Below are 27,623 nucleotides of genomic sequence, written 5' to 3' on the forward strand. Positions count from 1 at the left end.
TTCTGTCATTTTGATAGAGAAATTTGAAATTGCATAAAAACCTTATGGAAACTTGTCATTTGCCAAATTCAACTTGTCATTTGTCATAGTTAACTTGTCACTTTATAAATCAATGTGGAAATTCAGTCATTTCAATAGAGAAATTTAAAATTGTATGAAATTCTTATGGGAACTTATCATTTGTCATATTCAACTTGTTATTTGTCATAGTAAACTTTTCACTTCGTAAATCAATATGAAAATTCAGTCATTTTAACAGAGAAATTTGAAATTGTATGAAAACCTTATGTGAACTTGTTATTTGTCAAACTCAACTTGTCATCTGCCATAGTAAACTTGTCATTTCATAAATCAATATAAAAATTTAGTCATTTTAACAGAGAAATTTGAAATTGTATGAAAACCTTATGGGAACTTGTCATTTGTCAAACTCAACTTGTCATCTACCATAGTAAACTTGTCATTTCATAAATCAATATGAAAATTTAGTCATTTTAACAGAGAAATTTGAAATTGTATGAAAACCTTATGAGAACTTGTTATTTATCATACTCAGCTTATCATTTGTCATAGTGAACTTATCACTTCTGATAAGGTTTTTATACAAGTTTACATTTCTCTTCGTAAATGATAATTTCCAGAATTCTTTGACAACAACCAGTTTTTTACAATGAAAGGAGGTAACAGTTGTTAATTCGAGTATATCAGTAGGAGATGAGGTTGTAGAATAAAGAGAGATTATGGAGAATGAGAGCTTTTATATGAAGAGTACTATATTAGGCTATTAGCATTACATGTTTTGCAGAAAATTAAATATGGAAGCTACACGGTTAACATGTTTTCATTTTTTCCATTGCAAATCAATGGGTTGGGAAAAACATAGAAGAACGTCACGGTTCTAGAGAAGAAGAATGAAATCGAAGGAGAGTAGAAGAAGGAAAGAGAAGAAAGAGGGGGGAGAGAGAGAGAGAAAGAAAGTCAGAAATTTACGTTTCCAGAGAGGGAGAGTAGGACAAAGAGAGAGAGGAAGAGAAGAAGGAAAGAGAAAGAAATGAGGTGCTGGAAGAAAGAGAAAAGGAAGGGCATTTTAGTCATTTGGGCTTCATTTCATAATTGCAATCTAGGACCCGGTCTCTGATGGCAATTTTATGAATTGAAGTACCCAAATTGCCATTTTATATTTTCAAGGGTCTTTATTTGCCATTTCCCCTTATGAATGGATGATTTCTTCTACCAAATTATCAAAGTTTTAATAGTAATGAGTCCACTTTTCGTCCCTTTGAACGATGTTATTGTTTTTTGGTCAAAAGATTTAAACGATGTCTGAATCATCAAATTAGCATAAGGATTCATGTATCTTGGATTTTTTTTTTAATTTTAATTCTCGTATATGCTTTTTAAATTTTTTTGAATAAAGTCCATTTATTTAAAAAGTAAAATGAGTATGTTAAAATGTAGACCTACCACATCTGAAAAATTTGAGTAAAACTCAAATTACTCAAATGATTAAGCTGGCTTAGAACAACAAAGATAGAAACCCAGCAATACAAACTGCAACAAAAGACAGAAATATATGTTATGGAGGTGTTTGGGTGATACCTCAAACCATGGTTTGGGAAAAAATCACCCAAACACCCTTAAAAAAACCAAAACCATGGTTTTGGGAAAAGCAAAAATTTTTTGCTTTTGGAAAAAAAAAAAGAGTGTGTGAGAGCCTATAGGATATGTATTTTGTTTTTTTTATAAACATATTTTTTTATAAATATATTTAATCTTATATCTTATAAATATATATACATATTAATTATTAATTAATTATATTATCTTATGTATTATTAATTATGTTAATAAAAAATATATTATTAACAATTTTATTCCTTCAAATTAAAATATATCATAAAATATTTTTTTTCTGTAATTATCATATTAACTTATGCCTTTTTTAGTAATTTGTACATGTAAAAAGTGCTTCTGGGAACAACTATCCAAACACTCTCACTTCTCAGAATCACTTTTTCACAAAATCTATTCTTCAAAAAATCTATTCTTCCCAGAATCTATTCTCCAGAAGCTATTCTCCAAACCATGGTTTGGTTATATCCAAACACCCTCTAAGACAAAAGTGGAAATTTTATTTTAATTTTTTAATCCGAGTTTAAACATTTGCCTGAGAATGGGATAGTATATGTATAACGTATGTGCTTAGCATGTGCACCCTATTAGTGAGGCCAATTAATCGGCATGTAATACTGAAATCTCTACTCTGTGGGTGCATTATGAATTACAGAATTAGTTTATCGGCCTCTTTTCAAGCATTGAAGAACTGAAAGGCTAAACATGGTGTATGCCTGCCTTCGATGTTACAGAACGCGAAGAACCAGGGATGCATATTCAGTGCACATCACTCTAGCTAGTGTGATCTAAATTTTATTAGAGTGCAGTGAATTTTATTTTAGAAATTATAAAAATCAAAATGTTAATAATTTTTAATGGGATTAATATAATTTTTAACTTTTCAAGTTTGCATTCATTTTGAATTTTACCCCTTAAATTTCAAACCACATGTCTTAATCCTTTAAGAGACAAAACATTCTAAGTTTTTATTAAATTATAAAGACTAATATTTTAAATAAAAAAATTAATAAATAAAAATTTATGATTTAAAATTTGAGAAATTAAAACTAAAATAAAAATAAATTGAAGAGGCTAAAACTTATATTAGCCCTAACCTGAAGCCAAGCACGCATTTAATATACTGTCATGTTGAGATTATGACGGCATCACCGCCATGTGTACATTGTGATGGATGATGCGGATTGCGGAAAAAATTAAGGGAGAATATTATTTGAGTCTTATGTACGGAAATATTAACACTTTGATCCCTTAAATAATGATGCTTCTAATTAAAAGAGTTAGTTGACTAATTTGAAGAGATTAAGGAAAAAAGTTAAGTTAGTTATTTGTAATAAATATATATTGTATTTCCTAAAATATCCTTACTAATCAAATATATCAGCTAGAACTATCATTGTTAAAAGGATTACATTGGGAAAAAAATACATAAATATAAGAGACAAAGTGGATTGGGGTCTTATATTTAGGACTAACATAAAAGTCAAACATGGTTCTATATTAAGGACCGGAGGTAATATTACTAATCCGTTTAAAATTGACAACTGGGAAATATTATACTACCTCCGGTCCTTAATATAAGACCCTGTTTGACTTTTATTTTGATTCTAAATATAAGACCTCAATTCACTTTGTTCTCATATTTATACATTTTTTTTCTAAAATAACCTTCTAACAATGATAGTTCAAGTCAATACACTTGATTAGTAATGATATTTTAGGAAAGACAACACCTATTTAGGACAAATAACTAACTCAACTTATTTTCTTAATCTCCTCAAATTAGTCAACTAGCTCTTATAATTAGGACCGGAGGTGGTATTAACAATTATTTTTTGGGAAGTATAAATCAAAATATTGGTAAAGCACTTTAAATGTCCTTTTGTCATACAAATGACCCATAGCAAGACATTTGTGTTTGCGTGAATGTTTTCTCTAAGTGTTACCTTAAAGGCTGCGTTTGGTTTTCGGAGGGAAGGGGAGGAAAGTTGATCCCCCCTTGTTTGGTTGGAAAATTTTTTAAGGGGAAAGGAGAGTTGCTCCCTTCCTCTCGCTTGGTTGGACATTTTTTAAAGAGGAAAGGGGCTCTCTTTCCCTCCTTTTTCTTTTTTAGTCTCTGCTCTAAAAGTGAGGTTTTTTAAAAGAAAGATGAGAGATAAAATTTTATATTTCAAAATTAACCTGAATGAAATAATTTAATTTCTCATTTACCCTTAATTTTTTTAATGCCTTGATATGCTATAATTGTGTGTGAGAGTTGACTTTCCACGGATAACAAGCCGCCATCACCAAGAAGTCAATCCAAATCGTCTTCAAAATTGTGAGTATTCTTTGATTATACATATTTATATCTTGACAAAATGAAAAAGTGGAAAAATTTATTTTAATTTTATAAGATTAAAATAGTTAATTTTTGATTAATTCCCTTCCTCTCTTTTTATAAACCAAACAAGGTATCATTAAAATTTCTCTCATTCTCCCCCTTCATTAAAATCACTTCCCTCCCTTCCCCTTGTCAAGCCAAACACAGGTAAAGGTAGCTCCATTTTTTATTTTTTTTAAAATCATCGTTACATTTTTTTAACTGTTTTATATTTCTTTTATTGTATTATGAGCTTTGGTATATACTTTTTATGTTCATGTTGATCATTGTGAAGAAAAATGTTATTCTTCCGTTTTTTTTTTTGGTTTTGAAATATTCTTCCATATTTTAGAGCAATGCATTACAACCACAAGGTAACAAATGACGCGCCAATTGCTAAAATAATAAGATAGTTGAAGGCATGATCTCTCTTATCATAAATATTTCATCACTTCCACATTTGAAGTTTGGTTCTGTTTCCCCCCAATACGATGATGGCTTTTGTTAGGAAAAATGTAACGAAATTAAAATCTTAACGATTTGACATAAAAATCTTTCAACGTTTTATTTGAGAGAATGAAGATCCACATAAAAAAAAAATATCGAAACAAAAAAGTCTCGAATGCATATAATATGCAAAGCATGCTGAAGAATACAAGAGAAAAGATCAATGACAGATTTAGAGCTAGAAAAAAGAAATTACGAAGAAAGAAATCCTATTAAAAAACAACGAGGGAAATTATAATTCCAGAAATCTACATCAAGCTTGAGAAGAAATTAAAGTACCAAAGCTTGAATCGCCAGATCTTCTGTCTCACCAATCTCACCTTATAGTTTATTAGAATTGTACAATGTGAGGTGACGAAAATTTTTTTTGCCAGCGGTGAGGTAATGAAATTTGCAAGTTTTACTCTTTCAAGCTTCACTTAATTCCAGACAAACAACAAATGATTTAGGGGGCGTTTGACATATAATTTTTTTTTTAAAAAAAATATTTTTATGTAAGTTAAAATAAAATTTTTCTCATATACTACTACCCCCGATCCTAATTATAAGAGCCAGTTGCTATTTTTGAAGAGATTAAAGAAATAAGATGAGTTAGTTATTTGTCCTAAATATGTGTTGTTTTTCCTAAAATATCCTTGTTAATCAAGTGTATTGATAGAACTATCATTGTTAGAAGGGTTACTTTTGAAAAAATGTATAAATATGAGAGACAAAGTGAATTGGGGTCTTATATTTAGGACAAAAATAAAAGTAAAACAGGGTCTTATAATAAGGACCGGAGGTAGTACTTAGTTTATATACTATAACATTATTTTTAAAATTATAATTTGATTTTTACTCATATATCTCCTTATGAGGTGTTTGGATAGAAACCAAACTATGGTTTTAGAAGTGCTTTTACGGTTTACGAAGTAAATATGTGGATGAATTTGTATCGTTTTGAGAAAAAGTACTTCTGAAACCATGGTTTAGAGTTTGTCAAACACCCCTTGGTGTTACGTTGGCAAATGCTTAATGTTGATTGAAACTTTGCAAACTGTTGGCCAAAAAAAAAACTTTGCAAACTATTAGGGGCTAACTTAAATAATGGAGAAAATTATAAGAAGTAATTTTACCCAATTTCAAACTCCTAGCAGGACCAACCTAAAAATCGTTGTAAAGGATGTCGATGAGGTTGTAATTACTGGTACTGATTGTCAATATTTCCATTATTTCGTAGCAAAGGAGGGCAAAAGAAGTTAATACAACATCACCAGTTTACGTTTTCGCGAGTTGAACGTGGTAAAGTGGTAAGAACTCAGAACAGTTCTCTGTCCCTCCGCTTTTGCAGAGGTATTGCACTGTTAGTTATCTCTCGGTGCTCTACCTTCTCATTCCGTCACTCTGTGCTTGTCAATTAGATCAGTCCGAAACTCCTCCGTTCATTTTTTCTACAGTAAAATTTGAATCTCGGAAAATGTCGTTGGAACCTGAATTGCAAAACGGACTCCAATCAGCGCATCATCCTCAATCTGAGGAAAATCCATCGTCAGAAATAGAACCACAACCGGCATCTCCAACCCATCAACAGCCACAGCCTGAACTGGAATCGGGATCAGAACCTAAAGCAGAAGCTGAACCAGTGAAGACCGATGTAGATCTCAAGTCCTCTGAAGCTTCACAAACCTCGATCCGCTCCAATGACGCCGATCACACCCACTCTGCCGAACCAACTTCACGCCCTGAGCTCCGAAAAGACGAAGGAAGTCGAACTTTCACTATGAGAGAATTGCTGAATGGATTGAAAAATGATTCTGAGCAAGACAGAGAAGATGCCAGCTCACCTTACAGGTTCCCCTTCTGTTGTTCAATTGATGCTCTCCTCAGCCATATTCTTTTGTTTATATATCGTCTTCTTTAGCCTTTGCTGTACCTGCGAGGAATTTCTCGACATTTAATCAATGTGTGCATACATTGACCGTGGAATGTGATGAAGAACTTAACCAATTGATTCTTATCTCAACATCACCCAATTACTATTCTGAATTTTGACGATGAAATCTCCTTGGGAGTTACCACACATTTACTATTACTATTGCAATAGAAAACTTTTTCACAGTAGCTCTTAAGTTTTTCACCTAATTATTAATTGGACTGCTACATAAATGATTTTTATGAATGAAGTTACTTTGAACTCTGCGTGGTTAATTCCTACAATATCAGTGTGAAGTTTTGGTTATTATTCTATTTCTGAATTCGTATTTACTGCTCCTTTTCGCATGGATAAATGCCTTATCGGTTTCATCCTTTTATGTTCAGCCATGCTACATCAAAAGCATATAAGTTTTAGGATTTTGAGAGTGCTTTTCTCTCTTATGGATGAAATTTAACTCTACATACTTCTGAAAATTTTTAGCCAAGAAAGTCCGCACCAACAGCAATCAGAACAGAACAATGCCGCAATGGCTTTGATAAATAGTGTTGTAGGTGTTGATGAGGAAGGTCGGTCCCGGCAACGTATTCTTACATTTGCTGCTAGGAGGTGCTGCAATCAGTTCTTATCTTCAACTCTCTACATTCATGCCAAAAAAGTTGTTAAAGACCAACATTTTATTTGGGAAATGCCGTCTTTATTGTGTTCATTTGGAGGTTTTCGTTTCTGATTATACTTTCAATTGATTTTTCTAGGTATGCTACTACAATTGAGAGAAATCCAGAAGATTATGATGCATTGTACAACTGGGCTTTGGTACTTCAGGTCTGATTGGCTTTCTTGTTCTGTTCCTTAGATATTGAAGTAATGTGCTATTTTCTTTTTACTGTACTTGCAGCGTGCTTGAATTTTAACAATTTATTACTCCCTCAAAGTTATACTTTCGTGGTATTTCACCCATATGCATAAGCGCACCATGGAAGATGAAGAGTGAATTTTGTATATTGTTTTTATTCGAGGTTTTTCATCTCTTTCTTCTCTTGAAGAAGAATATCTGTCGTTAAATATTTTTAACATTGTCTCACTGCACCATGTATATTCTCATAAAAATGATATTGCAACCTGAGTTGCATTGCATGCTAAGACCTCCTGTTTATGTTTTCCGATCATGGAAAAAACTACTTGATTGTGCTAACAATAGGGTCTATTTACTCCAAAGTTTATGTAAACTTCCCACTCAACCATCCCTGGTGTGCAGGAGAGTGCAGATAATGTCAGCCCAGATTCTACGTCACCTTCCAAAGACGCATTGCTTGAGGAAGCTTGTAAAAAATATGATGAGGCTACTCGTCTTTGTCCCACACTTCATGATGTATGTAAGGATATCCTCTGAAAATTCTTATCAAATGACTACAACCAAGCTACAATTGCTGTCTGGGCTGTCAGCCTATTTGCAGGATTAGTGCTTGATAAATCCTCGTCATGAGTTTCTATACAGCCAGGATGAGAAATATGTTCTCCCCCCCCCCCCCCCAACAAATCAAGCTATATTTGTATGTTCATGCGTAAATGGATTAGGATTTTCCCCCCTCACACTTGATGGTATACAGGCCTTCTACAACTGGGCTATAGCAATATCTGATAGAGCTAAAATGCGTGGCCGCACAAAGGAAGCTGAAGAGCTATGGAAACAGGTGAACAAATGATTGTTACCTTCTGTTATGATTTTATCTATACTTAACATTAGGGAAATGAGTACTGCTTTTGACCGCTCTTGCTATTGCTCAGTCTGATTATGGATGATGCTATAACATGTGTAAACTTGAGTTTATGTTCTTAGAATTCTATCTTTATTATGCTTGATATAACTGAGAGGCTCAGCATTAAACAACCTAATTTTTGTTGAATATTATATTTTGTATTTCAGGCTACAAGAAACTATGAAAAAGCAGTCCAACTCAACTGGAACAGTCCTCAGGTTCATCTCGATCAAACTTTCCTTAAGTTTCATTAAAAGCATGCTCATTTGCATGCCGAACCCTTGTTACAATCTGACATGGAATTTATTTCAGGCACTTAACAACTGGGGACTTGCTCTTCAGGTATTATAAGTTACCACATTGTTTATCTTAAAAGCGTTCCACCAAATTTTTTTTTTTTTTTGGTGCTGGTGGAATTGCTTGATTCTTAATATCTTAAATACGCTGCTGAATATATTATTGCTCATGATTTAAACATGAATCTCTTAACAATTTTAACTGCCAGCTGTGTATTTATTCAGATATTATTGTTTTATCAAATAGTGAATCGTAGTGATATAAAATTATACCTAGAAACCATGATCAGTAACTAATACAATGTAAATTTTACCAAGAATATCAGCTTAATTAATCAATTGAAAGTTTTTGTTGCCAGTTACCAATTAAAAGGGTCGGTCAACCAATTAGGTTATCGTGCACCTGTGCTTGCATGCCAACGTATGAATCAAGATTATGTCATAACCAATCAGTTCTGCTCTTTCTTTCTAACATTGTTAAATTACAGTCATTAGAAAAGCATCTTAATGTTCAGAACTTAAAAAAAAAAAAAAAAGCTCATAAATTTAAAATTAATGATTAAGCCTGAATTAAAGCTTTAAAATACAACTTGAAGATTACTATTTCCCACAATTAACAAAACTGAATCAAATTGGGGTTTCTGACTCATTTTTCCCTTGCTTACGGTCTATTTCCTGATACCCTGAGAATTATTTAATAGATCCCATGCTTGAAGCTGTTCTATAATTTCCATATATCATATTTTGTGTGGAAATTCTTAATATCTTTTTCTTTCTTTTTTCTTAACTGGTCCCCCACTTAGGAACTCAGTGCCATTGTTCCAGCACGAGACAAGCAGAAAATTGTTAGAACTGCTATAAGCAAGGTACGAATCCTTTTTATTTTTTCTCCTGTTTCCTTTTGTTTTCCCCCTTTTTTGGGGGTGGGGAAGGGGAAATAATCAGGTAAATATTATCAGTAAGCGATTTTTTGCTTATGATGCCTTGTTAATAAAATCTACTCTCTCGTCTGCCTTTTTAACTTATCCATATTCTTCAATGCAGTTCCGTGCGGCCATACAGTTGCAATTTGATTTCCATAGGGCAATTTACAATCTTGGAACTGTTCTGGTGAGATTGCTGCTGCTTCTCATAGTATATGTTTTATTGCCATGAATTGACCAGTAGTCGAGTTGAGAGTAAGTATTGCATGCATTGTATTTCTTTTTCAGTACGGATTAGCTGAGGACACTCTCAGAGCTGGGGGATCGGTCAGTGCTAAAGAAGTTTCACCAAATGAATTGTACAGCCAATCTGCCATATATATTGCCGCTGCTCATGCATTGAAACCGAATTATTCAGTAAGAAATTAATGTCTGCTTTTTTTTTTTCCCCCCGACGATTAGATGCTTTTTTCAGATTAAGAAAACTTGTTGATGAAGATAACATCCCTCATTTTTACAGTTAGCCTTTCATTTCTCATTTTGATATTTTTCCTTTTCAACTATGTAGCCTTATTTTATTTTTTTGTAACAGGTTTATAGCAGTGCCCTGCGGCTGGTGCGTTCTATGGTGAGTACAACATTTTTCTCTTAAACTGTTTTCAGAATACCTTTCAAGCTTGGACTGAAATGTCAATATGGAACAGGAGTTACTGTATTATTTGCCTTCAAATTGCTCCATTTTGAAGCTCCTTAATCCTTTCTCTTTAGAGAGTCATATTGGCCCTTATCTTCTCTATTGCTTCAAGTAGTTCATCTTGTCTCTCAAGACATATATATGTTGTTATAGCATACTGTTTGTGACCTATGAAGTTGTGTGGGTTGTTTGAATCATTTATTTGTTATCTGTACAATAAATTTGACACAACTCCATTTTGACAGCTGCCCCTACCGCATCTTAAAGTTGGATATTTGACTGCACCTCCTGCGGGGAAACCAATTGCACCTCATAATGACTGGAAGCGATCAGAATTCCTTTTGAATCATGAAAGACTTCAACAGGTAAGATATGATTGGCTTACAAATTGAAATCCTTGCTTTTGTCAGCCTTTTTTTTTTTTTTTAACCCCATATCACTGGAAATCTCTAACACAAGCTCCCTTTTTTTTTTTTGGCCAAAACACGTGCTCCTTTTAAATTAATTAAATTACATTCCTCCATTCAGATTTCTAGAAGTTCCTCCGACAGATCAACAGATATGGTGAATGGAGACAGGAAATTTGTCAGAGTAGATGTTGCAGATATTGTTTCTGTATCAGCGTGTGCTGATCTAACTTTACCACCTGGTGCAGGCCTCTGCATAGATACAGTTCATGGCCCCGTTTATTTGGTAAGAATAATTTATATTCACTTTGGAGTTGTTCCACACTATATAGATTTGTTGCTTCCCGCTCTCAAACTTTCCTGCACTGGTCAGGACCATGGTAATGTTTTAGATAATGTTGATTGAGGACGACATAGGTCAATTTTGCAATGATTAGGTCATAATTTTTATGATGAGTGCCCCATGTCTTCCTATCGAATAATCAATAATCCATTAATGAAAAGATCACTTTCATCCCCTTAACATTGCTATGATTTTATGTTGTATTCTTGGTTTTTTTTTTTTTTTTGGGGCGAAATGTTGTATTCTTAATTTTAATGCCCACGTGATATTTCACTTAGATCTGTTGATGCCTTTTCAGAAAAGGATTATTTCTTGTGATGGCTGGTTTTGTGTTGATAGAATACTTTTAACATGAGATTACTGTCTTTAAATGAGATGGCTATTACAAGAAATCTGTCCTCATTACATCTACATGGCATGAGTCCCTCTTATCATGAAATTTATGCAGCTACCCTAATATTCATGCAAAGCATCATTTCCCCTTGTATTCCTCTCCTTTTTCTTTTTTTTTTTGGTGAAATGTATTCCTCTCCTTTACTCATTGCTAAAGCACATCGGTAAATGTTCTATATCAAAACCTAATACTCTTTGATTTTTAATGTAAGAGCTACTCAACTAATTTGAATAGATTAAGAAAGTCAAATAAATTAGTTAATTATAACTAATATGATATGATCTTCCTAAGATATCCATGTATAATATTAGATTATATATTAGTTTATAAGGTAAATTAGCTTACAAAGAAATGATAAATATGAAAGATAAAATGAATTGAGATTTTATATTTATGGCTAGATTTAACCTCTAATTAGCTCCTATATTAGGGATTGGAGGGAATAGATTTTACAAGTTATGATCTAGCTGAAGTGTCTGAAATTTGCTCCAGTTAATACAATAAGCATAGTATTCCGCTCTGGTTTTAAGATATGCAGCTCTGAGACTCTTGTTCTCCCTTTTCGTGATTTACAAGGTTGCTGACTCATGGGAATCATTGGATGGATGGCTGGATGCAATTCTCCTAGTGTACACAATATATGTACGAGGCAAAAGTGACGTACTGGCAGGCATAATAACGGGATGAATATATCAGATTGTTTAATGTATTGGAAATCTGTTTTGACATTTATTATCTTCTTCGTTTTATCCTTTCTCTCCTATAAAAATAAGATCTACATGTTATGAGTTGAGTACTAGTTGTGAAAATCTAACTTGTGTATAATATTTGAATGTTGGGTGAAATCATTTCAATTCAAAATCGAGGTTACTAATGAATTAGCCTTCTGCAATTTCCCACTATTTTCTCTTTCCAGAATAGCCTATGTTATTCCTGGGTGCATGTTGCATTTGTATGTGTCCATGTGCAAACATGTTTGGTTGAAAAGTATGAAGAATTAATTAAACATTTTTAACTTCACTTTTTTTTTTAATTTTTTTGTTAAAATTAAATTTATTAAAATCGTCTCTGTCCATCTCTCTTCTATTCCCTCCCATCCAAACAGAACACAGAAACTTAGCAGACAAAAACAGAAGAAAGTAAACGGCCTGTATTAATTTTCTTACCTCGTACCAAAAAATTTCAAAAGCTCACACATTGAGAGTTTGTTAGTGTGTTGACCAACGGAGGATTGATCGGCATGAGTTCTTTTGACTTCCCCCTAACATTCGCAGCCGATGACACACGTCCCTGTCTGCCTAACTGCCTTGGGCAAATGGTACCACTATACGCTAGAAATAACGTCGTGTTTGGAATATTGGATTAATGCATTAATACATGAAAGAGAAAAATAGGGGGAGTAAACCTTGTTGGATTTGGTAGGAAGGTATTTCAATGATGAAGAGCTGAAAATATCATCAGCTACTATATCTCCAACTAATTTAACTATTTTACATCCATTTTTTATAAAAATAAAATAATTATAGCATATAACTCATCATTTTCATATTTTATAATTCAAAAGTTTCGCCTTATTTATTATGACGAGGCCAGGAATTATGTAGAAACTCATATGGCTCCTAAATTTCAAAACGCTATGAATATTTTGGTTTTTCTTATATAAAATACAAAAAATATTTTTCCCCTAATTATGTAGTTTAATATACTTATAGAAGTAGTATAATTTTTCCCAATTTTTATTTTAGTTTGAAGTAAGAATATACTCAAACTTTCATTTGACTAGAGGAGTGAAGACGGATTTTATTTTATTATACACAAAATAAGATACATAATATTTAGTATTACTAGTATATTATTTTAATTTATAATACAAATATTAGATTTTTTTTCCTGATTTGTTTGCCTTTTGGTGCACTACTATTTACTCACGAGTAACCAGGACAATATATTTTTATTATTAGAAAAATGCAATAAAAAATAATTTTCTAGATTCCCTATTTTTATTCTGTACCCATGCACTTAATCACTTCAATTTAAAAGTTAAAAAGTTTACTGGTCATATTGTCCTAAACGAGATTCGAAGACTTTATTGAAACTTTTTTCGGCCAATTGAAGATTTCAATACTTATCCGTACTAGTTGGCAAAGAGAGAAACAAAGGAAGCTCGCAAGGGTCCTAATCGGCCCTCGTGACGAGGGCTTACACGCGTCAAGATCTGGATGAGCGAGGAAGGCTGGGACACGTGAGGAGTTTGGAGCTTGTTGGCATGGCATAGGAAAGCAAGCAGCTAGCGAGTGGTTGTTGCGGTGGTGTTTCTGAATGATTAGTGATGGCGGTCAACGAAACGCATGCCTGATTCAGAAACATTCATAGATTGAGCTGAGAAAGATACGAAGAAGAACAAGAAGAAGAGCAAGTTTTTAAGTAGCAACCGTGTTACGGTCTTCTAGGGTGTATGGGAAGAATGGGAGGAAATCGCAGTAATTATTCTTCTAATCCTTCTGACTACAAGCTTCTCGAAGAGGTTGGTTTTGGTGCTAGCGCCACCGTTTACCGCGCGATCTATATTCCTCTCAATGAACTCGTCGCTGTCAAGTGTTTGGATCTCGATCGCATCAATTCCAATCTGGTTTGTTCTCTTCCCTCCTTTATCTAGTCTCGCATCACTGCTTCTTGTTTCTTGTTACAGATTACTACCATGCTTCAATGATTTTCCTCATGCCTTGAGTATTTTATAGCACCACAAATCAGATTTTAGGCTCTAAAGAAACAATCGATGCACCATCCATCTGTGTTTTAAATAGAAACTGTAGAGGAGGAAGCCATTACAGTGTCCTTTATATTTTGCATCTCACATTAATACTTCTTTAATTTGATTCTGTCGTATACATAAAGGTTTCCCTATTAATATATGTATGACCGGTCGGAACTTGTATTGATGATTATCTCTACTAGTCTCTAGCATGAGCAATGCTGTTCTGGATTAGTTGCATGAATCCTCATTTAGAACTTGAGCCAATTTCTTTGTAAGATCGTACCCTCGATTTTCTGTAAAATAAAATGCTTCTACAAATCTTCACTTGCATTCCATCTTGTTATTTCATTCATCTCTTCCTTTAATCTTTCTCTCTTCTTTAACTTAAATCAATCTCTGTATAAATACTACAAGAGCCACTGGTCCTCGTAATGCACTGCTTCTTTAAAGGGCACTTGTGTCCGTTTGTGTGCTTACTTTAGAGTCACTGTTGATCATTGCGCGGGGAGCAAAGTTGGTGGTTTACATCTCAAGAACATAAAAATTACTCCGTTGTTCTGTTTGGGCGTATTTGGTCCACCTAGTGAGAGATAAGGCTTGTTGTTGTTGTGGGCATATTTGGTAATGTTATAAACTGGTTTATTTGTTAATATTTTTTTAAAATATTCACGGGATATGTGAGTTGAGGAAAACTTAGTGATAGTGACACTAACAGACAGCTTTAGGCTTCATCAATTCGTGCTATATTGTTTATTTATTTTCATTTTGTTTTTTTTCCGCATATTATTTTGATTCATCGCTGAGATTGTTGTTTATTAGTTATTAAATACATGGTGAGTTTGATCTATCCATGGGTTTTGTTCTGTTTTTAATTTTCACTCCGATGAAATGCGAACCTTAATAGGATGACATACGGAGGGAGGCTCAAACTATGAGTTTGATAGATCACCCAAATGTCGTGAAGTCATATTGTTCATTTGTTGTTGAACGAAATCTTTGGGTGGTCATGCCATTCATGGATGAAGGTTCTTGTTTACACCTCATGAAGATAGCGTATCCTGATGGATTTGAAGAGGCAGCTATTGGATCTATTCTAAAAGAAACTCTTAAGGCATTGGAATACCTTCATCGACAAGGGCATATTCATCGTGATGTTAAGGTAACTGTAAATATGGTGTTAATATAGGATTTCTTCATTACTTCTGTTTTTTTCTCAGATGGTGACCTTAACTTGTATGGTCAACCCGTAATGCATTTTTTTAATATGATTTTTATTTCCACAGGCTGGAAACATTTTACTTGATAGTAAAGGGACTGTGAAGCTTGCTGACTTTGGTGTTTCAGCTTGCTTGTTTGATACTGGTGATAGGCAGCGTTCGAGAAATACTTTCGTAGGGACTCCTTGCTGGTAATATATGCTATCCATATGTCTTGAAAATGCCTTAGCACGATGCCCTTTGTTACATGGTTGGTTAGTTCGAATTAGTCAGCTTGTTAAGCTGTTAATTCTGTTAGGGGATCTTAATTGTATCCCTATTAGTATATTTAAAGAATAGTATATTTGCAAACCAATAATGTACTAAAATGTGATAATTTCATGTAAAGAATGTGAATGATATGAATAGTATATTTACAATTTACTCTACCAAAATCTATCACGCTGTTTACGTGTATCTATCCCTTTTTATACTAATAGGCATACAATTTAGATCTCCCAATAGAACTAATAGCCTATCCAACTAACCAATCGCACAATGCCCTTTGTGATATTTCTCCCATCCTTTCTTTTATAATTGATGTGTTACCGGTGTCCTTGGCCTTTGTTTTCAGGATGGCACCAGAGGTACTGCAACCAGGAAGTGGCTACAATTTCAAGTGAGTCATAAACCTGAATATTGATGTCATAACTGAAAACCATATTAAACCAAGATTTGGTCTGTTGTATAATGTTTCAAGAATGTATCCCGACAATTATCCTCCTAAATGACTTGATTCTCACATGTACTGGTTCTGATCTCATGCTTCAATGCTCCAGGACCTTAAGGTTTGGTTATTGTACTTGTATATTGGGCATGCTAAACTTCACTAAAGAAATTTATGCATTGGGTGGTTTGACTGGTGGTACTGGGATTTCTTGTTGTAATTGCCAGAAAAGGGATGTTGTTCTGTTAATCTGGAAGTTGGAATATTTATACATTCGTGTTAACATAATAAATGTTTGCATCTACTTAATTTACAAATCATTTTGTCTTCCTACCTTGACTAAATAGCGGACCAAGTTCATTCTTACTGATGAGATTATCTGATGCACAAATTATGGCAGAGCTGATATTTGGTCTTTTGGAATTACGGCACTGGAGTTGGCTCATGGTCATGCTCCTTTTTCAAAATATCCTCCGATGAAGGTATTTACTTCTAGTGGGCACTCAACTACACATGTCAGAAAACTTAAAACACAAGTTCTTGTACCATAATTCTTGGCATAGGACAATGATTTAACCTTTTTGTTTTTTCAATAGGTTCTTCTAATGACCATCCAAAATGCCCCTCCCGGACTCGATTATGATCGTGATAAAAAGTTCTCTAAGGTATTTGTGTTCTTTCTGGTATCATTGTTGCTCAGGACATTCATTATATTAATTTTTTTGGATCCATTAAGTAGTCATGACATGTGAGACTGAAGAGGGATTCAAATACGCAGCTGTGTTCTATCTTGTTCCTTATATATTTATACTCTAATTAAAGTATTTCCAGTTGTGATCAGTCTTTTAAGGAAATGGTTGCTATGTGCTTGGTCAAAGATCAAACAAAGAGGCCATCGGCAGAGAAGTTGTTGAAACACTCCTTCTTCAAAAACGCTAAGCCTCCTGAACTTTCTGTGAATAAACTATTTGCTGACTTACCACCACTCTGGAATCGTGTGAAAGCTCTTCAGGTTTTCCATCATAAATATGTTATTTCATGTTCTATGATTTCTTTCGTCTGTATGTTTGCTTGACTTTATTGGTATCTTGCAGCTTAAAGATGCAGCTGAACTAGCTCTGAAGAAAATGCCTTCTGCGGAACAAGAAGCATTATCACAGGTGAAAGCTGGAATGCAAACTTATAATTTGCTTTCATGTAGCACTTTCTTGGATAATAACTCATATGATCAATAGATCCTTTTTTCCCTTGCTCTTAAACTTAGTTTCTAGCTGTGTATGAAACATAACCTTTGGGTTTAATTGGGAGTCTTAAAGGGATGGACTGGATAGTTGTTAAGGGGGTGGAGTGGGATAGGAGAGACAATTCTATCCGCCCTTTGATAGTTTAATGAAAACGTGGATATTAATCTACTGCCCCTTGTCTGGACGTTAAAATGTTATTAATGTGGCGAGGTGGATTTGAAGGGCGACATTTCCAGCATTTATGTAAATGAAACTTAAAATAGAGAGGATTAGAGGTTGAGCTCCTGCTGAGCTGTCTAAGATGATTTATAGAATCTCAATTGAACATACCGAAGGTTATGAAGAACCCAAATCCATCCCAAGTTCTCCAATTCGGAGGGGTTGGAAAAATGGGCAGTGGTTTGGTTTGTGATGGGTTCCAACCCATCATAACCCTCATCATCCTATTGCCTTGGAATTAGAACACTTAACCCACCCCACACCACTCCCTACCTGCCTTTCGTGTCATGCCCTCTATAGCTTGATTAAAGCTAGCTGAACTAAACCGGAGCGTCTGGGTGATTTACACCTAGATGGGAGGCACCAGGCTGCTCTTATTTCCTGTTGGTCAATTTTGCTTGAAGAGGAGTTGGAGAGTATAAGTTAATAATTATAAAAATAAATGTATGTTTGGGGGGGGGGTTTGAGATCAATTGGTCCGCCGTCTCCCAAATTAAGATACCAAAAACGTCTTTCTTTTTGGCAGCTTCAGTTAACGTCCAATTTGACATGTATGTTTCTTTGTAGAGGGAGAGAGAGGGAGGGATCTGTAGTTGGAGAAATCTAATCTATCTATGCCTTTGTTCTTTTTAGAGTGAATATCAACGAGGGGTCAGTGCATGGAACTTTGATATTGATGATTTGAAAGCTCAAGCTTCATTGGTAGGGATGAATTTTTTTTTTTTTAAATTCTAAACTGATTAGTTCTTCTAATGTTTAATCTTTGTCTTTGAGTCTTGCTAGGTGAGGGATGATGATGATATTTTGGAGATGAGGGAAGAAGATGAAAACAAGTTCTTCACCAATTATAAGGTCGTGAGGAAAGCTTTGTGACAAAAAATAATTATTCCAGCTGTTTTCGGTTTTCTTTACCTGACTGTTCAGCTCTAATGTTTTTCATGACAGGATGCAAATGATTCCCAATCTGGTACAGGGAAAAAGAATTTAGATAATTTACCTCAGGATGAGTTCACATCGCTACCAGATAGTAATGATGTGAGACAGAGCGAGAGCTTGGACCAAAGGGGTAAGATTGTTGAAAGTAATCTTCCGGAACTTGGATCTTCTAAAAATATTATTTGGAAAAGAAATGGATCAGTTGCTGAGGCAACAGCATCCACGTTGGAGAAGGATATTGGGACAAGTAAGACTAGATCTCAATCATTGAAAAGTCGTCAGACCCAAAGTGGGCCACTGGTGCCAGGAACTGTGATTGGTCATTCTTTATCAGAAAGAGTGCGTACCTCAGAAAGGTACCTTTTATCTTATTATCTGTCACGCTGAATTAGTTAGGATTGTTTGTTGGTAGAAGGTTGTTGAGAAATAGGCTATGTATTCTATTAGATCACTTGCGTCCCACATAGCCTAAAAATAAGGGATGGAAAATATGCGTGCTCATTGTTGAATAATATTGCAATTGTTGTTTTCTTTTAGTCTGTACCAGAAAACGCACAATGACAATATTATTCAACAACACTCATACCACTGCCTCGTCCCTACTTACAGGCTACTGGATTGCAAGTGATCTGACAAAACACCAACTCCGTTATTTCTTAACAACTTATGCTAACAACTCATCCTAAGTAATACCATGTGACGGTATCTTCGTTTTTAAGCTTGTTTAAAGTGCTGGCCCAAAGAAATCAAGAGCCCTGATTTCTTATGCATATTGTTTACCATAATAACTATTATATTCATTCTTTCTTGTGTAGTTCTGCTGTGGATGAAGTTGAGTGTCAGGGAGATTACGTTGTTTTCTTTCACATTTTATTTCAAAGCTACTGGTTGATGGTTTGAAAGTTTTTCACTCCTAATATTTTAGTGGGGAAGTCTGATTTCTAGGAAGTTTTGTTTAGGTAATTGACTTTCACATGGAAGGAATGTGTTACGTTTCTGTAATCAGAAACGCAGAGAGAGGGAGAAAGAGAGAATTAAGAAGAATAGAGAGAGCAGAGAGGAAGGAGAGATTGAGGAACAGAGAGAATTGGGGATAATCCTGACTTTATTAACAATGCACATTACATTTGATTTAGTCTAGAGAGTATCCTTTTATAGGAAGGAAACGGAAAAAGGAAAATGTAACTAACTACTAACCAACCAACTAACTAACTAACACTACTACACCATCATGCAGAAAAGACTTAAAATCCTGAGTCTAACTCTAATGACCAAACTACCCTTCCTTAACTTACACGGATTATGATTACACAACAATGCCCTCCCCTTCAAAAGATCCTTGCCCTCAAGGATCCTGAATTACAAAGCTAGGAAACTGTTGTTGGAACTTAAAGAGGGGCATCCAGGATGCTTCTTCATCAGGTCGTCCCTTCCACTGAACTAAGATCTCAGTAATTAGTCGTTGTCTCTGCCTGCCCACCCTTTTATTTAAAATCTTCTCGGGTTCCTGGACTGTAGGGAGTTCAGGGAAATTCATTGGTGGGTGTCTAGGCTTGACCGAGGGGTCAGGACATAGCTTAAGTAGCGAAATGTGAAAAACAGAATGTATTCTCGTGTGGGGTGGAAGATCCAGCCTATAAGCGACTTTGCCAATCCTTTCCAAAATCTGATAGGGCCCAAAATACCGGGGTGCCAATTTTTGGGAACTTCTGGAGGCAGCAGAAATTTGCCTATAGGGTTGCAACTTTAAGAAAACCCACTGTCCCACAGCAAATTCTCTGTCAATCCTGTGAGAGTCAGCTCTTTGCTTCATGATGTTAGCAGCCCGGTGTAGATGGTGTTTAAGAACAGAGATCATTTCTTCCCTTGCAGAAAAACTTCGGTCAACTGCTTCAAGAACAGAATTATGAGGTAGGTAAGGAGAGTGAACCGGAGGTTTTTGACCATAGAGTAACTCATAAGGAGAAACCTTCGTAGAAGAGTGGAAGTTGGTGTTATACCACCATTCAGCCTGAGACAACCACCGACTCCAGTCCTTGGGTTTCTCCCAAGTCATGCACCTCAAGTAGGTCTCCAAACAGCGATTAAGAACTTCTGACTGACCATCAGTTTGAGGATGGTAGGAAGAAGATAATTTTTTATCAACACCCATTACCCTTAGGAATTCCTTCCAAAAGGCGCTTATAAAGATAGGATCCCGATCACTAATGATTTCTGCTGGGGCTCCATGTAATTTAAACACATGGTCCATGAATAACTGAGCCAAGGTAGATGCAGAATAGGGGTGAGAGAGAGAGATAAAATGAGCATATTTACTCATCCTATCAATAATGACCCATATAGCATCCTTCCCATGAGATTTAGGAAGCCCATCAATGAAGTCCATTGCAATACTTTCCCAAATCCTGCTAGGAATAGGCAATGGTTGTAGTAATCCAGGAGAAGCTGAAGTCTCATACTTGCATCTTGCACAGGTGTCACAGTGCTTGACATATTCAGTGATGTCATTGATCATTTTTTCCCACCAAAATAGGCTCTTAACCCGCTGATAAGTTGCTTGAATCCCCGAGTGCCCTCCTTGAGGACTAGTATGTAACCAATCTAAGATTTGTTGCCTAAGAAGTGGGTCTGAACCGATTACCAGCTTGCCTTTACGCCTCAATAAATGTCCATCCCAAACGAAATGACTCCAATGATCCCCATGATCCTGGAGTTTCTCTCTTAGAGAGGTGATGAAAGTATCACTCTGCCAGCTATTCTTGATCTTGTCCAGTAATTCAGGGGAGGCAGTATCAAAAGCCAGTTGCATTAACTCCTCTCTTGGCATCCTAGAAAGGGCATCTGCTGCATTATTATCATTCCCCCATTTATACTGAATCTCATAATCAAATCCTGCTAATTTAGAGACCCAATAACGTTGAAAAGGAGTGTGTAATTGTTGACCCAACAAATACTTAAGACTTTGTTGATCAGTCTTAATAACGAACTTGTTTCTTTCCAAGTATTGATGCCACTGGAGGACAGCAAGTACCACGGCCATTAACTCTTTCTCATACACCGAAAGTCTCTGGTGCTTAGGGGACAGACCCTTACTGAAAAAAGCTAACGGCTGCCCCTTTTGCATCAGGACTGCCCCTATACCAGTACCGCATGTATCAGCCTCCACCACAAGCTCCTTAGTGAAGTCAGGTAGGGAGAGTACTGGAGCAGAAGTGAGAGCCTCCTTGAGCGACCGAAAGGCTTGAGCAGCTTCCTCAGACCACTGAAAACTATTCTTCTTTAATAATGAAGTAAGGGGACGAGCTATGGTCCCATAGTTCCTTATAAAACGCCTATAATACCCTGCCAATCCGAGGAAGCCCCTTAATTGCTTCACACTAACTGGCTCAGCCCAATCCTTGACTGCCTGGATCTTCTTTGGGTCAGTTGAGACCGTCCCATGACCAATAATGTGCCCAAGGTACTCCACGGAGGTAGCAGCAAAGGTGCATTTTTCTTTTTTCACATAATACTGATTATCCCGTAAAATCTGAAGTACAGTCTTCAAATGGGAGGTGTGGTCTGCAAAAGTAGGACTGTAGATTAGTATATCATCAAAAAACACTAAAACAAACTTTCTTAAGTGAGGTCTGAAAATAGCATTCATAGCCCCCTGGAATGTAGCAGGGGCATTGGTCAAGCCAAATGGCATCACCAACCACTCATAATGCCCTGAATGTGTTATAAATGCTGTTTTATACACATCTTGAGGCTCCATTCGAATCTGGTGGTAACCAGCCCTTAGATCAAGCTTTGTGAACCACCTAGCCAGACTGAGCTCATCAAACAGGTCTTCCACCAAGGGAATAGGATATTGGTTCTTGACAGTCTTTTTATTAAGAGCACGGTAATCGATACACATGCGCCAAGACCTGTCCTTCTTCTTGACTAGTACTATAGGTGCTGAGAAAGGGGATGAGCTGTCTTGCAAGACTCCCGTGTGAAGTAACTCAGTAACCATTTTTTCAATAACGTCTTTTTGGGCTGCAGGATATCTGTATGGCTTCACATTAACCGGGTCAGTTCCTTCTTGTAAAAATTGGGTGGTTATGACCCTCCCTTAGAGGTGGCAGCTTCCGGGGCTCTTGAAAAATGTCCTGAAAGTCACTCAAAACATTATTTACTTGGGGAAGATAAGCATCATCAATGTGTAACAGTAAAACATTCCAACTCCCTGTCTTTAATGTGGACTAGCTGGAGCAAGAATTTCTGAGTTTCCTGGAGAAGGTGAGCCTCTGCAGCCTTAGGTTAAATGATCTTCCATGAAGTAGGAGGGGTTGCTTGAAGTTTGCAGATCTGGTTATCCTTCCAGAAGTACATAACCATCTTTTCATAGTCCCAAAAAGCATTTCGAATACTTTTGAGCCATTTGACCCCAAGGACCATGTCATAGGTATGTAAGTCCAGTATCCGGAAGTCAAATGTGAAATCTAGCCCCTGCATTCTCCATTTGAAATCTTTCCAAATGCCATGGACCTGTAACCTTCTTCCCCCTGCTACCTGCACATAAGAAGACGGTGCAGGATCAGTTTGCCAGCCAAGTCTTTTAGCAAATGACAAATCAAGGAAGTCGTGAGTACTCCCATTGTCAATTAAAACGTGTATCGGTCTCCTTCCCACGTGGCCCTGGAGTCTCATGGAATCTGCCTCATCGACTCCGGTGATAGCATGTAACGAAATTCGTGGGACTTCTTCATCATTGTTATCAGATTCCTCTTCCGGTTCAGCATCAGCATCTCCGTCAACCCCAATTTCAATAAAGTGGAGTTGGAGTTTCTGCCTCTGGGGACATTTATGATCCCTGGAAAATTTCTCGTGGCAATAGAAGCAAAGATTTTTTTGTCGATGCTCTGCCTCTTCTTCTGCGGTCAATGCTTTCTGAAGCCTCGGTAAGCTTTTAGTGTTGAAAGATTGGGTCTTGGGTGCGACCGTGAGACTTCTTTCCCTGTACTGAGTTCCATTTATAGTCGAATCCTCCTTACTCAGTGCAGAGGTGTAACGGAATGGAGGTGCCACCGCATTGACAGGTGTTGCCAACCGAAGCCCTTTGTCCGACCCTTTCTTGACATTCTGTCGATCCATCGTGAGTTCTTGTATGCGAGCAAGGCTTTTTGCCTCACGCATGGTCCTGGGCTTAAACATTCGGACCGGGCCCGCCAATTCTTCCTTTACGAGATTCAAGTATGTGTCGACTAATTGCGCTTCGGAGAACCCCACCTTCGCCGACACGAGATCGAATTCCTCATTGAAGTCCGCCAGCGTACCCTGGTGACGAAGACGCAAAAGGTCACCGATCGGCGACTCGTAAGCCGGTCCAAAACAATCCTTAAGAACGTCAACGTACTCCTCCCAGGTTGGCGGATTCGCACCCCACTGTTTCTCATTCGCCAGATGCCACTGGAACGCACGATCATCAAGGTGCAGACTTGCAATCTTGACCTTGGCTTCCTCTGGCGTCTCATCGAGCTCAAAGAAGCGTTCGCACTTTAGGATCCACGCCAGCACGTCGCTACGCGCAAACTTGGGAAATTCCATTTTCGTGAATTGGGTCGCACGCTGTCGCCCATTCCCAGTTCCGTTCGCCCGATGCCCATTGCGTGGTTGTTCGAGATTGCGGAGGGCCGTGTTCACCTCATCAATATTTCGAGCCATTGTCTGAATCTGTGTTGACAAATGAAAGACAGATTCTTGGAGCGTGGCAACGGTGCCTATCTGGTTTTCAACGACTTGAAGCCTCTCGTCCATGACTGGGTCGCTTGATCTTGATCGGGTGGTGACCATAAAGATTCAGGTGCACAGCGTAGGTCCGAGGAACAGGGGCTCTGATACCACTTGTTACGTTTCTGGAATCAGAAACGTAGAGAGAGGGAGAAAGAGAGAATTAAGAAGAATAGAGAGAGCAGAGAGGAAGGAGAGATTGAGGAACAGAGAGAATTGGGGATAATCCTGACTTTATTAACAATGCACATTACATTCGATTTAGTCTAGAGAGTATCCTTTTATAGGAAGGAAACGGAAAAAGGAAAATGTAACTAACTACTAACCAACCAACTAACTAACTAACACTACTACACCATCATGCAGAAAAGACTTAAAATCCTGAGTCTAACTCTAATGACCAAACTACCCTTCCTTAACTTACACGGATTATGATTACACAACAGAATGAAGACTATTTGCGAATGAGAATGCGAGTTAGGAAAAAATAATGCCTGGGGTGCTTTGTTCTTGCTGGATTTCAGCTAATAATATAGAAAATATTTTATCTGCCCTCTTAATTGCTTGTGGATACAAGTGCCAATTATAGAAATGACTTATGAAAATTAGTTAACATTTGATGACATATAGACAGTTCAGTTCATTCACATTTTGATAATATGAGATGAAGTAGATACGGAGTGCAGCCTCTGAAAAGAAATAGTTGTTTGAGAATCCTCTTTTTCCCTTTCACCTTTCTTTTAAACATATATTCATATTCATTGTAGGGAGTTTGTAATTTAAATTTTCAAATAAATGGACCAAATGTTGATTGCTTCTCTGTCTTACTGTCTGCTATTAGGTAACGGTGGTTACTATCATTGTCTTTTGCTTGATTAAATATGTTCTGCTTTTAGGTTTGAGAACGAAAATCAGCCATCATCAGGTGAGAAAGTTAACCGTGAAGCACGAAAAACTCCAAGCTTTAGTGGTCCTTTGATGCTGCCGAACCGAGCTTCAGCAAATAGTTTATCAGCTCCAATAAAATGTTCGGGAGGTATTGATTTTGCACTTGAGGTTATATGTTCAAGTGATAGCATTCCCAACGGCCAGTTCTCGTGAAATTCTGCTAGAGTATATTCTATTTATTCTGCTCGTTGCAGGATTCAGAGATTCCTTGGATGATAAGTCAAAGGCTAATCTTGTGCAGATTAAAGGGCGATTCTCAGTAACGTCAGAAAATTTAGATCTTGTGAAGGTATGCTTCAATCTTGTTATTTGTTTACCCTATATCATAAATTTGACTATCCATATAGCTGACACCATCTAGTGGGATAAAACTTATTTTTATTATTTAGTATAAATTTGACTGACCTGATGTTTTGCCATAGGATATTCCTTTAAGTTCAGTTCCTCGCCGATCTTCACAGGTTGGTTGATGGCTTTATTAATTAGTATTTTTACAGTCATGCCATATTTTCCCCCCAAGCTAATGTTCAGTTCCTGTCCAATTTAGGGATCACCACTGCGGAAATCTGCCAGTGTTGGTGATTGGATGGCAGATTTTAGACAAATGGTTTGTACATCAGTCATTTTCTCTAAACCTAGCTGCTAAATTTTTCGTCATTCTTATTGATGTGTACTTAGCCGCATCCCTGTTTTGAAGTTCCAGCCCTTGAAACAACTATTATGTAACTAGAAAGCGACTCTGTGCATTGCACAGGATTATGAAGTAAAACTAATAAAAAAAATTATCATATTCAACTTCTGATTTATCCGGTTGCCAAGAAAATTATGTATTATGTAGTTGCAGGCTGCTTATGTATCATTAAATATTCATTTAATGCATGAATATTAATGTAAAATATTGTCTGTCTTTGATTGAATATCATCTTATTCTCTTCAGCCAACTGGTCAGGCTGCCAAAGATTCTGCCGATACCAATATTCCTTCATCACTTTTTATGACTCACCTTCAGAATCTTTTCCAGCAGACAACTATTCAACAGGTGAGGGCAGTTGTGAACTGGTTTATAGTTTGGCTCTACTTGATTGAAGTCTCTTCATCTCAACATTAATCTTGCTGATTGATATTCTCATTGAAATTTTCTATTTCATTCCAGGATCTAATAATGAATTTGTTAAATAGCATGCAACCAGCTGAGGCGGTTGACGGTGAGGAAAAAAACTTCCCGTTTCAATCCATTGTAGTATGTATTGAATTATAAAAGACCAATCATTTTTTCAGCTTCTTTGAATGGAAAGTCGCCGCCGCCTGGGTATCGCAGTTCAGAGAACAATGGAATTGTGAGTAGCTTTTAATACAATTCAGCCGTTTCAATTGTTTGCTTGGTTACTTCTAATTACTAGTGACGTCTGCATTTCTTATCATTGATATATAATGATTTTCCCTGAAATCAAAGTTGCCATTGACCCTTTGAGTGGTTTCTAGGTTGACTCAGCAGCTTCAGAGAGGGAACGTCTGCTGCTGGACAAAATTGCAGAACTACAGGCCAGGTTACTTATAACAATTGGCAGAAGTTTTTATGAGTAGCCCTTTTCATTTGACATTAAAATGCCTATCTCACATCTTTCTCTTCTCGCTATCTCCACGAGTTACAGGTTTATCAATGTGTCAGAGGAGTTGACTGCTGAGAAGTTGAAACAGATACAGGTAAAAGGATGGGGTCGCTTTAGATCTAGCCGTACACCGTTTGTATTTTCTAAACTTGGCTATATGGAGGCGTTATTTTTCCATCATGCGTCTTTTAACCCTTGTGAATTAATATTTAGGTATAATCCTAAAATTCATGTTAAAAAGTTTCTGTAAATCTAAATGGCGACTCTGTTATTATTTTGAGCAGTTACAACAGCAGCTAAGATCTCTCTCCAGTCGGGATCATGGGGACATAAGAGAAGAAGTAGCATGAGAGGTGATGATTTGTGATATGCTTTGGTGATGCACATATACATCCGGGCACTGAGAGAAATTATACGTAAATGCATTGTTTCTCTCTGCTGGAGGGGGATCTCTTTTCTAAGGATACTGTGGTTGACCAAGTTAAATATCCTCAGGGATCCCGCCCATCTGGTGTTCAATAAGCATCTGTGAAGATATTCTGCTTAGCGAGTGCAAATAAGCAAAAATGATAGTCTGTCAGGTTAATCTTATTTTTGTTTCATTTTTAATTTTAGATGTAAATGAGCTTCTCGTCTCCTACATCATTCTGCAACCAGCCAAATTTGCAGATGAAGCATGCCTAGAATTGTCAGGATAAGAGAATTGTAGGGACGTAATCCCGGGGATATAAAGATGTCCCTACATATTGAACTGTAATAAGCTATTACTAACTATCGAATTTGAGCTTGTATAAAATTATTGTTCAATAACCAGCCCAATGATAGGCTGCATCTCGACTGAATTGCGATTTGGGCCAAACTATCTGAGTGATGTTGAAATGGGATCGATTATTCTTGCCATTTGCCAAGAACATCGTGATGGAGTATTTGAAGATACCGAATTGAGTTTGCCATGCAGTTTACTTGATGGTGCCCATCTTCAGTGAAGTTTTGAAGAAATT

General features: G+C 36.5%; 2 protein-coding genes across 4 annotated transcripts; both read left to right on the forward strand.

The window, feature by feature from the left end:
- Nucleotides 1-5,756: 5,756 nt before the first annotated feature.
- Nucleotides 5,757-12,116, forward strand: LOC114731637 (protein HLB1). Of its 2 annotated transcripts, none has more exons than XM_028918852.1 (15): nucleotides 5,757-5,833; nucleotides 5,938-6,331; nucleotides 6,897-7,022; nucleotides 7,169-7,238; nucleotides 7,672-7,785; nucleotides 8,024-8,107; nucleotides 8,341-8,391; nucleotides 8,486-8,515; nucleotides 9,273-9,335; nucleotides 9,514-9,579; nucleotides 9,681-9,809; nucleotides 9,985-10,020; nucleotides 10,332-10,451; nucleotides 10,615-10,779; nucleotides 11,807-12,116. In XM_028918852.1, exons 2-15 carry the CDS (start codon nucleotides 5,958-5,960, stop codon nucleotides 11,915-11,917), a joined length of 1,539 nt encoding a protein of 512 aa, XP_028774685.1. In that variant the 5' UTR covers nucleotides 5,757-5,833; nucleotides 5,938-5,957; the 3' UTR covers nucleotides 11,918-12,116. The 2 variants fall into 2 exon arrangements, with proteins under 2 accessions (XP_028774685.1, XP_028774686.1); XM_028918853.1 differs by having other exon boundaries at nucleotides 5,773-5,790.
- Nucleotides 12,117-13,438: 1,322 nt separating this feature from the next.
- Nucleotides 13,439-27,533, forward strand: LOC114731636 (serine/threonine-protein kinase fray2). 2 transcript variants are annotated; one of them, XM_028918851.1, is made up of 21 exons: nucleotides 13,439-13,859; nucleotides 14,890-15,144; nucleotides 15,269-15,393; nucleotides 15,816-15,860; nucleotides 16,309-16,390; nucleotides 16,505-16,573; nucleotides 16,750-16,920; nucleotides 17,003-17,068; nucleotides 18,005-18,073; nucleotides 18,155-18,223; nucleotides 18,317-18,663; nucleotides 24,961-25,100; nucleotides 25,207-25,301; nucleotides 25,435-25,473; nucleotides 25,560-25,619; nucleotides 25,962-26,051; nucleotides 26,166-26,217; nucleotides 26,291-26,349; nucleotides 26,495-26,559; nucleotides 26,665-26,716; nucleotides 26,907-27,533. In XM_028918851.1, the coding sequence occupies exons 1-21, from the start codon at nucleotides 13,686-13,688 to the stop codon at nucleotides 26,970-26,972; spliced, it is 2,190 nt and encodes a 729-aa protein (XP_028774684.1). In that variant the 5' UTR covers nucleotides 13,439-13,685; the 3' UTR covers nucleotides 26,973-27,533. The 2 variants fall into 2 exon arrangements, with proteins under 2 accessions (XP_028774684.1, XP_028774683.1); XM_028918850.1 differs by having other exon boundaries at nucleotides 13,440-13,859; nucleotides 25,950-26,051.
- The last annotated feature ends 90 nt before the right edge of the window (nucleotides 27,534-27,623 follow it).

This window comes from Neltuma alba, unplaced genomic scaffold, assembly GCF_004799145.2.
Source record: "Neltuma alba isolate B1F8T4 unplaced genomic scaffold, ASM479914v2 tig00012839_pilon, whole genome shotgun sequence".
Lineage (NCBI taxonomy): Eukaryota > Viridiplantae > Streptophyta > Magnoliopsida > Fabales > Fabaceae > Neltuma > Neltuma alba.

Coding starts and splice junctions, on each gene's coding strand:
- LOC114731636 (XM_028918850.1), top strand. CDS start 13,686: ATGGGAAGAATGGGAGGAAATCGCAGTAATTATTCTTCTAATCCTTCT. Junction 26,052..26,165: donor AGCAGACAACTATTCAACAG/GTGAGGGCAGTT, acceptor ATTTCATTCCAG/GATCTAATAATGAATTTGTT. Junction 26,560..26,664: donor ATTGCAGAACTACAGGCCAG/GTTACTTATAAC, acceptor CACGAGTTACAG/GTTTATCAATGTGTCAGAGG.
- LOC114731637 (XM_028918852.1), top strand. CDS start 5,958: ATGTCGTTGGAACCTGAATTGCAAAACGGACTCCAATCAGCGCATCAT. Junction 8,108..8,340: donor CTGAAGAGCTATGGAAACAG/GTGAACAAATGA, acceptor TTTGTATTTCAG/GCTACAAGAAACTATGAAAA. Junction 10,021..10,331: donor TGCGGCTGGTGCGTTCTATG/GTGAGTACAACA, acceptor CCATTTTGACAG/CTGCCCCTACCGCATCTTAA.